Here is a 13,217-nt window from a genome sequence, read left to right as displayed (position 1 = left end):
TTTATTATTATTAAATATCCGTGCTCATGGAGGTAGCACTTTATGGCCAAATGTTTTTGTGGTATAATTTGTCAAAATGATCTGACTTCAAATCTATGCTATGCTGATGGAAGAGTAAAACAGATTTCAGTCATTCTTATGCAGGGCTACTATACATGTCATTTATATTATGAAGCAGCTTTTGGATGTATTCTACTAAAGAGAGGAATACAAATATAATCTGGGCATAGTACACATGTGTATTGTGTAAGTCCTTAGTACCACTTGTCCACTTGCATGACTGCACAGTTCACAGAATGGAGATATTTATCCTTTGTATAGATGTTGTTTTATGCTAGAGTGATTTGTCTTTCTGTGTTACAGATCCTGGCGAAAAGGAAGAACTGCCTGAAACAGGTGAGAGGGACAGCACGATCGGTGATAAGAGAACCGGTAATAACTTCTCAATAGTCTTAGCTTCACTTGCTTCATTTCACCATGAACTGTTTTCAGGTGCTCAAGAACAGCTGGTGCCACCCAGGTTCCTGGAAAGGTTTACCAATAAAAGAGTGCGGAAAGGTGCAAGCATCACCTTCTCTGTGAAGGTCGAAGGTAAACGGAGCTTAAACACAACTTGCTTTCTGTGTTACTTAATGTTCTCTAAGGGTATGTCTCAATTACATGCCTCTGCCGACAGAGGCATAAAAAATAGGCTACCCGACGTAGTCAATGAAGCTGGGATTTAAATATCCCCGACTTCATTAAAATAAAAATGGCTGCCACGCTGTGCCGATTCAGCTGATCACCGGCGCAGCAGTCAAGACGCAGATCGGTCTACAAGGGAAGCCTTTGTCGACTGCTCCTGTAAACCTCATTTCACGAGGCATAAGGGAGCGGTCGACAAAGGCTTCCCTTGTTGACCGATCCGCGTCTTGACTGCTGCGCTGTGCCGACAATCAGCTGAGCCGGCACAGCGTGGCGGCCATTTTTATTTTAATGAAGCCTGGGATATTTAAATCTCGGCTTCATTGACTACATCATGTAGCCTATTTTACATGCCTCTGTCGGCAAAGGCATGTAATCTAGACATACCCTGGGCAGTGAGGCTACTTAGGGTATCCCAACTTCTCACTGAGTAAACCTTGAAGACCTTACCTAGTGTAGGTGTCAGAAGATTTGGGTTCTTTCCTCATCTTTGCAACCAACTTTTGGGTGGTCCTCACCAAGATGTGTAACTCTTCTTTGCCTCAATGTTTCTATGTATAAAATGAGGGTAGAGTAGCACACTCTTCTCTCACAGGGGTGATGTGAGAGATAATCCTTCATTTCTGCAAAGTGCTTTGCAGTGTTTAGCTGGAAGAGGCTGGAAGTATTAATTTATGATTTACTGCTGGTGTTGGAAGATGAGCAAACACGTTGAAAGTGGGGTTCACTCACTGCTTAGTGCACAGGATTTCTCGTACAGGATGAAATCCACTGGGTTGAAAGAGGTTATTGCTCTTTTTCTTTAGGGCAGCCAACGCCCACAGTTACCTGGTTGAAGGAAGAATCTCAAGGCGATGTTCTGTGGATCAAACCAGAAACTCCTGGCTACAAAGTCGCCAGTTCCAACATGCATCACAGTCTCATCCTGCTGGATGTGGGGAAGGAACATAAAGGGTCCTACACGTGCATTGCTACTAACAAAGCCGGCCAATCCATCTGCACTGCCTCCCTAGAAGTTCTGGATGGTAAATTTTTATCTCTATTACTTTGCTTTGAGAGAAAATGATTGTGTCCCTAATATACGAATAACATCTAAGGCAGCGGTGGCCAAGAGAGCCTCTATAGGCCGGATCCGGCCCACCAAGTGGGTTGATCTGGCCCGCAGCCACTCTGCTGCTCCTCCACCCCCAGGACAATTGAGACCTGGGAACTGGGGAGTGTATAAAGTCCTCTCCCCCCGTCAGGGACGCACGGCACCTACAGTGAACTGCCAGCTGTTTTGAACAGCTGGCGGTTCACTCTAAGCACCGCACAGGGCTGGCCTTACCGTGAGGCACACTGAGGCGGCCACCTCAGGTGCCAGACTGTGGGGGGACACCACTAGGACCCAGAGTGTAGAAAATTGTGTCTGCTGCTGGTGCGTATGTATTCTCTCTGCTCTAGATGCACAGAGATGGTGGAGTGCAGTGCTGGAGGAAGGAGGGCACAAGAGACATAACAGGCAGGCAGGAGAAAAGCGGCATGGGGGCATCATTTGAGCTCCCCACCTCAGGTGCCAAAATGTTGTGGGCCGGCCCTAGTACCACACGCCCCTTGCAGAGCAGGGGGTAAGAAACTTTGTGGGTTCCTCCGCCCCCAGGCCCTGATTGGCCTAGGGGTGGGAGGAGTGTGCGAAGTCTCCTCCCACCATCAGAGGCACGCGGTACCTAGAGGGAACCACCAACTGTTCAGAACTGTTGGTGGTCCTCTCTAGGTGCTGAGGGTGGGGGGGGTTAAAGATGTCATTTGCTCCCCCTATTCCTAGACCAATCAGGATCTGTGGGTAGGGGAGCACAGAAGTGTCCTGGCCCTGCCCCTTCCACTCAAGGCCTCGCCCCTTCTGGGGTGGCCTGGAGCCACTTCAAAAATTTGTGACGTGTCCCCCTTTCCAAAATTATTGCCCACCCCTGATCTATGGTGTCGGGCTTTGGGCCACGTGTCAGATTAAAAGCATGGCAAGATGTTGCATAAGCAACTAAAGAATAATAAAGGGGGGAAAAGAGGAGGAAAACAGGCTCCAAACATCAGCTTTTTAGAAACCTTGGATTCTTCACTCTAGGGCTACTTTTCATCATCTCTCTGACTTAAAGCGTCTGAGCTTGGCCAGTGGAGAATTCCTCCTGCGCAGAGAAATTCTCCACAACCTCTTTTGTCGGCTTCCCTATCCCACTCCTTGGTGTAAGGGGAGGGAAGGGGCATGGCATTGGGCGAGGGGGGGATAGGCAGGACAGGGAGGCATCTGGCAGAGCTCTGCTCCAGCAACCGCATTGAACAACAAGAATGATGAAAGGTCTAGAGAATATGACCTATGAGGGAAGGCTGAAGGAATTGGGTTTGTTGAGTTTAGAAAAGAGAAGATTGAGGGAGGACATGATAGCAGTTTTCAGGTATCTAAAAGGGTGTCATAAGGAGGAGGGAGAAAACTTGTTCATCTTGGCCTCAGGATAGAACAAGAAGCAAAGGGCTTAAACTGCAGCAAGGGAGGTTTAGGTTGGACATTAGAAAAAAGTTCCTAACTGTCAGGGTGGTTAAACACTGGGATAAATTGCCCAGGGAGGTTGTGGACTCTCCATCTGTGGAGATATTTAAGAGTAGGTTAGATCAATGTCTATCAGGCATGGTCTAGACAGTATTTGGTCCTGCCATGAGGGCAGGGGGCTGGACTCGATGACCTCTCGAGGTCCCTTCCAGTCCTAGTATTCTATGATTCTGTGATTCAATGATTCTATGATATACATAAGAGCTGTAATGCCCAACTCCACCGTCCCTGCAAGGCGAGGGCAGGGTAAGATATCTGCCTCCTGGTGCAAAACAACTTGTGCCTCTGACTATGAACTCTGACCTTGCAGTGAAAGAGGCGGAAGTTCTGACACGCGAGCGCATGATGGTGACAGACGCGCTAATGGCCACTCTCGGGTAAGCAATGGCAGCATGGACCGACCTGTCAGGATGTGTACATGAGCCCTCTGGATTTCATGGAGCTAGACTTACAGAATGTATTGTGCCTGCGTCACACATTGCATATCGCGTGGGGGACTGACCTAGTGCGGAAAAGATCTGGAAGCGTGTGGAACGGGGAAGGCCCAGCCTGAAACCTTAACTAGAGGCCATCTTCGATTTGATTACAAGAGTTTATAAGCTGCCTTCCCTGGCTTGATGTCTGCAATCCTAGCTTCAGAAAGCTCAAAAACGCACAAGATAATTTAAAGCTCACTATTTCCAGGGGCAAAATGATGCGCTGAGCTAATGCCCTAGCTTTTCACTACAGGAAATTATTCTACGGCTCCACTCCGCAAGGATTTCCTTTCCCTCCTGTTCCTATTAGGCAGACCTTCCAGCTCCCCTCTGTATCCACCAGGCCTATAACACCACCAAAGCTCCTACCAGTTAATTTCACTCTGCTTTTGCTGCAGGTGGGATTTACCTTCCCCCCCATTGGCCCTAATTCGTCACTGCCGCATACACTAGTGGAACTGTGTGAGATCACACCTTGGCAAGTTTGGTGTAAAATGGCTCCACTGGTGTAAATCAGTGATGAGTTCTGGTCTGATGGTGCTTTGCACTCACTGTGCACTCATTCACTGCGATAGACGTGGTTTTACAAGAAGCAAGACAGTGCAGAATCAAGGCCCAGGTTCTGAACTGACACCCGGTGTCTCTCTTTTATCTTAACTTTTAAATCATTTTCTTATGAATAATGTGACTTTAGTTCCATTTCACATCTGAATATTGAGTGGTACATAAAGTTCAGAAAAGGGGCTTGTTTTTAATTCTTCAATTAGTTTATAACCTGGCCAGTTCATACAGAGCCCCTGCCTGAACCTGCTTCCAAGACTTATTGTTAATGGGAGTTTCTCATGTGGAGCAGGTATAGAATTAGTCCTGTTTAAATACACCAAGAGCATCGCTTTCTCACAAGAGAGCGCACCTGAGACAAAACATACTGGCAAAGTCTCAGTATCTGTGGGAAGAGTTGCAATGGACCTGCATAAAGCACAAAGGTGGTTTTCATGAGATGACCCAATGAGGAGTTAGTTTGTGCACTGGAGTAGAGTCAGGAGATCTAGATTCTGTTCCTAGTCCTGACATCAAATTTCTGCCTAGGCTTGAAAAACTGTCAGAGGTCAAATTCTCAGAGGTCAAACTAAAATAGGCATCCAAATGAAAATGTTCTGATTTTCAGAGTCTATGGTAGTTGTCATTGCGTAGCACCTCTGAAATATTGGAAGCCTAATTATAGACTTGGGCACCTAATTTAGGGTACTAAAGTCTGATAATATTGTCTCTGTGCCTCAACTTTGCCATGTGTAAAATGGGGCTAATATTTAACTTTAGTGCCTTAGAGGTAGGTGGCAATTTCTGAAGGTGTATAAGATGCTTTGAGATCCTCCGGCAAAAATCAATAGTAAGTGAGCATATTAGTAGTAACAAATTTCTTCTTGATTGGCAGGTATGAAGACAAGGACAGAAAAGGACATGGGTAAAGTTGTATGAAACCTCTTGCTTTGTGCAATATCCCTCAATTCACCTCCAAAGCAGTCAGCATTGACATACTCAAATTATGAATTTCACATGTGTAAAATCAAATATAGTGACCCTTTTAGGAAAAAATGGCTGAGATGGGGATGACCACTAACCTGCTTGTTTATAAATTTAACTGAGACGTAATTCTCCAACTCTGCCCTCTTGATCTTACATGTTAGATAGGAGGAAACAGTTTGAAAAAATCAACACTGGTAACAAGTCATTACATTTCCAGAAGTTTGGGGCTGGGATTATGCTGTGTGGTACATTGGCAATAAAACTTGGTGGCTCTCCACTTAAAGCTCATTCAGTTGAAGGAGCAATGTTAAAATCTCTTGCTTACATAAGAACAGAAGAATGGCCGTACTGGGTCAGACCAAAAGTCCATCTAGCCCAGTATCCTGTCTGCTGACAGTGGCCAGCACCAGGTGCCCCAGAGAGGGTGGACCAAAGACAATGATCAAGCAATTTGTCTCCTGCCATCCCTCTCCAGCCTCTGACAAACAGAGGCCAAGGACACCATTTTATCCCCTGGCTAATAGCCTTTTATGGACCTAACCTCCATGAAATCATCTCGCTTCTCTTTAAACTCTATTATAGTCCTAGCCTTCACAGCCTCCTCTGGCAAGGAGTTCCACAGGTTGACTACACACTGTGTGAAGAAGAACTTTCTTTTATTAGTTTTAAACCTGCTCCCCATTAATTTCATTTGGTGTCCTCTAGTTCTTCTATTTAGGGAACTAATAAATAACTTTTCTTTATCGGCCCTCTCCACACCACTCATGATTTTATAGACCTCTATCATATCCCCCCTCAGTCTCCTCTTTTCTAAACTGAAAAGTCCCAGTCGCTTTAACCTCTCCTCGTATGGTACCTGTTCCAAACCGCTTGTCACAAACAGGTCCTTGCAATGCTCTGTAGCTGCATTTATTTGCTAGTTTTGCTTCACCTAGACTAAGAAGGATCCACCAGGGCTTCCTTTGGAAAATGCGGAGCACTTCTATCAAGATGTGTAATGAATCTTAAAAAGAACCCAGGATTTCCCCCTCATCCAACTGGCCATGATTTGACACACATGGAAATCTCTGTCACAGAAAGGACTGACGCTGGAAAGCAGGGGTATTACATATCAGGACAATGGTGCATTGACGGAGTGGTGCGGTAGGAAAACCTTGCACTGTATCTTTCCATGAAGTGCTCGACCCGGTCGAGTGCTGTGGATTTTTTCCCCAAATAGCCCACCAATGTACCTCTGTCCTGACCTGCAGGGACCTCCTCTATGGATAGTCTGCATATCCTTCAGTCCTAGGCTTCTCTATGAGAGCTGCAAACAAGAGTACTAGCTGGTGATGGGGACATGAATTCACTGAGAGCTGGAACGGAGTCTAGAACGCTGTTGACACGAGTTCCGTGTTCCCATGGTAACAGCTTCCAGTCACTAGCCACCTGGGCTCCATTCCAACTCGTGTCCTGGAAATGCACAATTCCCTGTTCTGGTACCTATCCCCAGGCAACGTAATCTCTAAAACGGCCGTTCTCGGACTGTGGGTCGACTGAGGGGCAGGTCACCAGGGCTGGTGTTTTATGGTAATTTATGGGGGCCCAGGGTTAGCACCCAAGTCTGAGAGCTTCAGCACAGGGTTGTGGGGCTCAGGATACAGGGTCTTGGTTTTTGGCTTTGGCTCCCCAACCCTGGCTTGTGGGGCTCAGGCGAGCTCAGGCTCTTGTGTCCTGAGGTTGTGTAGTAATTTTTGTTGTCAGGAGGGGGTGCTGGAGCAAAGAATTTTGAGAACCCCGGCTCTAAAACTCCCTGTTAAAATAAGCCATGTGTCTTGGGTGGTTTAGACACAACAAATCTTGCACTTTGGCACAAGAGACTAGGTGACCCTTGTGGTCCATTCTAACCCCATGGTTCTGTGGGTTAAACATCTCATGCAAGAGGAATAACAATACATACTAAGGATGTTAAGGACTAGTCGATTATCCGATAAGCAAATGCTTATTGGATAGTCAGTCAACTAGTTGATTTCCCCCCTTCCCCCTTGCTGCCTCTATCAGAGAGAGGCAGCAAAGTGGGGGGAAGAAAAGGTACTTCAAAGGGTAATTCAGCTATGTGCCGCTGCCACTTTGAAACCCGAAGGCGGCATTTCAAAGGGGCAGCACCGCAAAGCCTGGGGTCAGCTGGGGAGTTCCCAGCTGGGGAATTCCCAGCTGATCCCAGATTCTGGGGAAATGCCACGTGGAGCCTGGGATCAGCTGGGGAGTCCCCAGCTGACCCTGGGCTCCACGGCACTGCCCCTTTGAAACACTGAGGTGGCATTTCAAAGGGGCAGCCACTGCACAGCTGAGTAAGGGATCGGCTGCGCGGCGCTTCCCCTTTGAACACCACTTCAGCATTTCAAAGGGGCAGCGCCATAGAGCCCGGGGCCAGCTGAGGACTCCCCAGCTGATCCCAGCTCCACGTGGCATTTCCCCAGAATCCAGGATCAGCTGGGGAGTCCCCTGCTGACCCTGGGCTCCATGACTTTGAAATGCACAAGAGCCTCCACTGGGGACTCTTGAACATTTCAAAGCAGGCACCCATGTGCAGCCTGGAGTCAGCAGGACTTCCCGCTGGCCCCGGGCGGCAGGCGGTGTTCCGCATTCCTCCCCAGCAAGGGCTCTTGTCCATTTCAAAAGAGGAATGCGGAAGTGCCTATCGACTAGTCGATGGAAATTTCATCGACTACTCAACTAGTCAATTAACTGCAATTTAACATCCTTAATACGGACCCCTCCCCATTGGCTTCAGTGGCCCTTTTGTGGTTCCCATGTTCAGAGTTTGCTATCAGTTCTAACGTTCATACCTGGGTGCTAATCCCAAAGACCATGCCCTAGGACCATTATTGCCCTTGTCCTTTCTTACTCCCCCCCCCCTTTCTCTTTTTCAGCATTGGCATCTCTATCCACCCTCCTGAGCCGAGGAAAGGTAGGAGAAGTGGCTTTATCTGGAGACTCACATCTGTCATTAAGGTTGTCTGTGTGTTTCCATTAACCTCTGTTTTCAGTTCTTGATTTTTTATTTTTTTTTAATTCTGACCTATCAGGATGAAATTTTTCAGACCTGTTCTCTGGCCAGGCATGGATTGTTTTGGGAAATGCAAGTATTTTCCCATTACAATGTATTTTTGTCCCCATTTTTGGAACAGCTGCATGATTGGAAGTCTATCAGGCTATGATCTGTGGCCAGTCTGACTGCAGACTCAAAAAATACCCAAGTTTTGCAGATTGAGGGTACAATTTATCTCTGTGCAGAAGACCAGCACTAGGTGTGTCCAGCTCTTGAATCCTACATAACTTTTCACAATGGAGGCTGAATGGGACTTAAGTGGTTAATAGGCCTCATGCTGACGGTGTGTGCTAGGGGTGGATTTCAGCATGAGGGAACCCAGATACTGTAGGAATGCATAGGCTACGTGCATTCTCCCAAGGGAGCAGAGTTAAGGTTTTTACACTATACCAATCACCCTGGAATCTAAGCGCTTGCTCTGTGTAACATTAGCACTGTCCTCTTCTGCATTATCAGCTGGACATGATCACAATTTTTTTCTTCAGGACCTTATATAATTTGTGGCATAGGTTGGATGGTTCACAGGCAATAAAGCAGCTGTTCAATATTTATGTTTATCATCCTTGCTTAATGAGCGGACTCCTCCCTCAATCAGTGCAAGTGCTCTATCGATCCAAGTTATGGAGAGTCTATGTTCATTGTAAAAGTGACCCCTTCCTGTGTGAACTCCAAATTGCTCTAGTCTGGACACACCGCATCAATGACTTCTGTTTCAGAAGGATAACTCGGCCGTGTTTGGTTCATTGGAGTGGACTTTCGGAGGACTACAGACTTGACAGCATGTTCTCCCTTTTCTAGGAGAGCGCGTGGAAGGTGAAGCAGATAAAGAAGGTGTGTCTAGAAGTGCCATTTCATTATCTGAGGTTGGAACAGAAGAATTCCTCCAGAAACTTACTTCCCACATCACAGAAATGGTGTCTGCAAAAATAAGTCAGGGTAAGCACTTGGCAAGTGTCACACCAAGTAGAATAGCCAATCTTCAGGTTTGGGTTGCATTTTAAGTCTCAATGAGATCTATGAAATAATTATTTTGCACATAATAATATAAATTATTGTTATTAATAATAATGCAAATAATACAAATAAGAGATTCATTAGCGAGATATAAGCGGCGAGGAGTCCTGTGGTACCTTATAGACTAACTGAAGTGTAGGAGCATAAGCTTTCGTGGGCAAAGACCCACTTCGTCAGATGCATGCATCTGATGAAGTGGGTCTTTGCCCACGAAAGCTTATGCTCCTACACTTCAGTTAGTCTATAAGGATGTGTCTAGACTACAGGGTTTTGTCGACAGGAGTTTTGTCGACAGATAGTCGACAAAGCTTCTGTCGACAAAGAGCGTCTAGACTACATCCAGTTCTGTCAACAAATCAAGCCGCTTTGTCGACATAACAGTGTGGACGCAAAGGACAGTGTAGATGCAATAATGCCTTCTATCGACAGAACTCTGTCGATAAAAGGCATTATTCCTCGTAGAATGAGGTTTACATACGTCGACAAAACTGCTAAGTTTTGTCGATGTTATGTCGACATAACTCAAAGGCAGTGTGGACGCAGGTATAGTTTTGTCGACAAAAGTCCACTTTTGTCAACAAAACCGTGTAGTCTAGACACACCCTAAGGTGCCACAGGACTCCTCGCCACTTTTGCAGATTCAGACTAACACGGCTACCCCTCTGATAATTAGCGAGATTTAAATCCTTTGACTTTTCTTAATGCTATTTCTGGAACTTCTTTCCTGGAAAGTTAGTATCTAGACTTAACAAGGAACTTTTCCATATACGCACAAACTTTCAATTTTGTTTTAGTGAAAACACAAATTAAATATATTTTCACATGTTTCCAATGTTTTAAATTACTGAAGTAGCTGCATCATCTAGTGGATTAAGCATGAGTTTGAGGGACAAGGACTTCTGAGTGCTAATTTCTGCTCTGCCATAAATTGCTATATAGCTTTGGGCATATCAGTTATCCTCTCTGACTCAGTTTCTTTACCTGTAAAATGGGGTTAATAATATTTGCATATCTACTTCACCAGAGCATTAGGAGGATAAATGAATTAGCACTGTGAACACTAAATCCTATGGGTGTACTATCTCACATGTATTATTACCAAAGCTATTTACGGCTAATTCTCATCGGCACTAAAGCTGGGAGCATACACACGTCTCAGAATGGCAGTAGGTTATACTTACCTGCACTTTCATCCCCCCTGTATATGACTAGAGAGATGTAAAGTGGCCTTCATGTAAATGAGAATTAGGTCCATATGGAAACTTGAATCTTTCATAGTCCTGTTGCTCTTCCAATAGTGTTTGTACTGACAGTGAAGGATTGAGCTCACATCCTGCTGTTACCCTTCTGCTGTCCTATTGAAGTAAATTACATAAACTAAGGGACTTCACTTGCCCAAAAAGCATAGTATGATGTCACAATGATTAACCAGGGCTCGTATACTGAATGATGTGCAAGGTCTGTCCTGGGGATATTTGATCATGTGAAGATTAAGGATTGGAGCCCTGTTTGATTTTCACGAGAGCCGTTTCTCACCTCTGTCCCTGTTGCTCCACTGCTCTTCATTTCAGCCACACTTCGAGTGCCAGGAGCAGACAGCGATGATGAATCTAAGACGCCCTCGCCGTCTCCACGCCATGGCAGATCTAGGCCTTCATCAATTGCTCAGGAGTCTTCCTCTGAATCGGAGGATGGAGATTCACGAGGAGAGGTATAGTGCATGCTGCAATGAACCCCACACAGGTGTTTACCAGGAGAAAGGATGAATCCTTCTGAATAAGCAAGTCTAGTGCATTTTAAGGGTTTCTATCTTAAAATGGCTTCCGTGGTTTCAGGTGTATGGTCCAGTAAAAATTAAATACAGGAGTAAGAGTGTAAATCCACGTGTTCACACTCATTGCATGGTCTCCAACAGGTTGCTCAGGTCAACATTTTCAATAGAGTCCACTAATTTTGGAGCCTCCAGTGTTGGTTGTTGAACTCTGAGACACTCAGGGCTTAACTTTCTAAAGTGCGGAGCACTCTTGGCTCCAACTGAAGTGAATGGGAGCAGCAGGAATTTAGCACTTCAGAAAATCAGGGCCTGGGTATCTCAAGGTAGGACATCTAAGAGAGTGGACATTTTTGGAAAAACACAGCTTTTGCTTTTAGGCCTCAACTGGAGTATTGTTGCCAGTTCTGGGCACCACATTTCAGGAAAGATGTAGAGAAATTGGAGAGGGTCCAGAGAAGAGCAACAAAAATTATTAAAGGTCTAGAGAACATGAGCTATGAGGGAAGATGGAAAGAACTGGGTTTGTTTACTTTGGAAAAGAGAGGACTGAGAGGGGATGTGATAGCAGATTTCAAGTACCTAAAAGGGTATTACAAGGAGAGGGAGAAAAATTGTTCTCCTTGGCCTCTGATGATAGGACAAGTAGCAATGGGCTTAAATTGAAGCAAGGGAGGTTTAGGTTGGATATGAGGAAAAAATTCCTGTCGGGGTGGTAAAACACTGTAATAAATTGCCTAAGGAGGATGGGGAATCTCCATCACTGGAGATATTTAAGAGCAGGTTGGACAGACATCTATCAAGGATGATCTAGATGGTGCTTGGTCCTGCTGGGAGGGCAGGGGACTGAACTTGATGACCTCTTGAGGTCCCTTCAAGTTCTAGTGTTCTATGAATTTCAATTGTTACTTCCATCTGTAAAATGGAGATAACAATTCTCTTTTCGTCTGTGATTCAGAGATGGCGGAGACAAAATATTCAAAACTGGTAACGCATTTATCTGCTCTTGTTATTATCATAACCTGGTTTTAATGCACCTCTCCTTTCACGCTTGTAGATTTTTGACATCTACATGGTCACGGCTGACTATATGCCCATTGGAGCTGACAGGGAAATCATCACTCTGAAAGCAGGGCAGTATGTGGAAGTCCTTGACTCAGCTCATCCTCTAAAGTGGCTAGTCAGGACCAAGCCCACTAAATCCAGCCCATCCCGGCAGGGGTGGGTGTCTCCTGCATATTTGGACAAGAAGTTAAAGGTGATCCATCTTCCTTATGGTATTTTTTATACAAACTGTTTCCGTTGCACCTTAGAACTGTTCCCTGCTTGCTTTTGCTAGCTCTGGGTTTCCATGAGGGACAATTCTAATCTGAAAAGGAGTATGTAAAAATGGCCACCTCAGACTCAGCTCAGCTCCCAGTGCCTAGCTAGAGTCCTGTCCTCTGACTTCAGTGGCAACTGTGTGTGTGATTTTTACTGTTCTTAGTCCTGGAAACAATGCAGCTAAGAGGGAGCGAAGTGGAATCTATTCTGGCTTGCGTACCATTAACAGAATTATTTGTTAAAATCCAGTCATGTATGTGTGTGTGTGGCAGGGCGGACAAAGCCCTGAGCCCAGAAAGAGCCATAGATAAGTCCTCCAGGAGGCTAGAGAGGCTCTAGAGGAACTGGCCAATGAGAGGCCAGGGAAGCCTACAAAAGGAGCTGCAAAGCTCACCAGCAGTCAGTGTGGGGCTGAGCTCAAGGTGAGCAGACTGTGAGGCAGGCTAAGGAAGTTCCCTTCAGCAGATGTCACTCTCTCCAAGTGGGGAAGAGACTGAGGGGAACCAGAGAGACAGATGTAGAGACACCAGCAAAGGGCACCGGGATGGGCCCCTGTTAGGCATGTACCCCAGAAGGGGTTTGAGATATGCAGGATTGTGACTTGGCCTCTATATAAATCCATAGTATGACCACAGCTTGAATTCTGTGTACAGATGTGGTCGCCTCATCTCAAAAAAAGATATATTACCATTGGAAAAGGTTCAGAAAAGGGCAACAAAAATGATTGGGAGTTTGGAATGTGCTCCATATAAA

At 45.7% G+C, this 13,217-nt stretch overlaps 1 protein-coding gene across 40 annotated transcripts in view; it reads left to right on the top strand.

The window, feature by feature from the left end:
* OBSCN (obscurin, cytoskeletal calmodulin and titin-interacting RhoGEF) overlaps window positions 1-13,217 on the top strand; it is a 316,457-nt gene that overhangs the window by 201,061 nt on the left and 102,179 nt on the right. For all 40 annotated transcript variants that reach the window (XM_075922913.1, XM_075922903.1, XM_075922914.1 and 37 more), the window contains 9 exons: window positions 364-396; window positions 493-591; window positions 1,491-1,709; window positions 3,573-3,639; window positions 5,174-5,203; window positions 8,178-8,215; window positions 9,155-9,292; window positions 10,942-11,081; window positions 12,199-12,399. In XM_075922913.1, the coding sequence (XP_075779028.1) occupies window positions 364-396; window positions 493-591; window positions 1,491-1,709; window positions 3,573-3,639; window positions 5,174-5,203; window positions 8,178-8,215; window positions 9,155-9,292; window positions 10,942-11,081; window positions 12,199-12,399 (965 nt within the window). The remainder of the gene's footprint in view (window positions 1-363; window positions 397-492; window positions 592-1,490; window positions 1,710-3,572; window positions 3,640-5,173; window positions 5,204-8,177; window positions 8,216-9,154; window positions 9,293-10,941; window positions 11,082-12,198; window positions 12,400-13,217) is intronic.

The sequence above is a fragment of the Pelodiscus sinensis genome, chromosome 2, assembly GCF_049634645.1.
Source record: "Pelodiscus sinensis isolate JC-2024 chromosome 2, ASM4963464v1, whole genome shotgun sequence".
Classification (NCBI taxonomy): domain Eukaryota; kingdom Metazoa; phylum Chordata; order Testudines; family Trionychidae; genus Pelodiscus; species Pelodiscus sinensis.
Note: the sequence above shows the minus strand (reverse complement) of the source record. Positions and strands in the feature narration are given on the sequence as shown.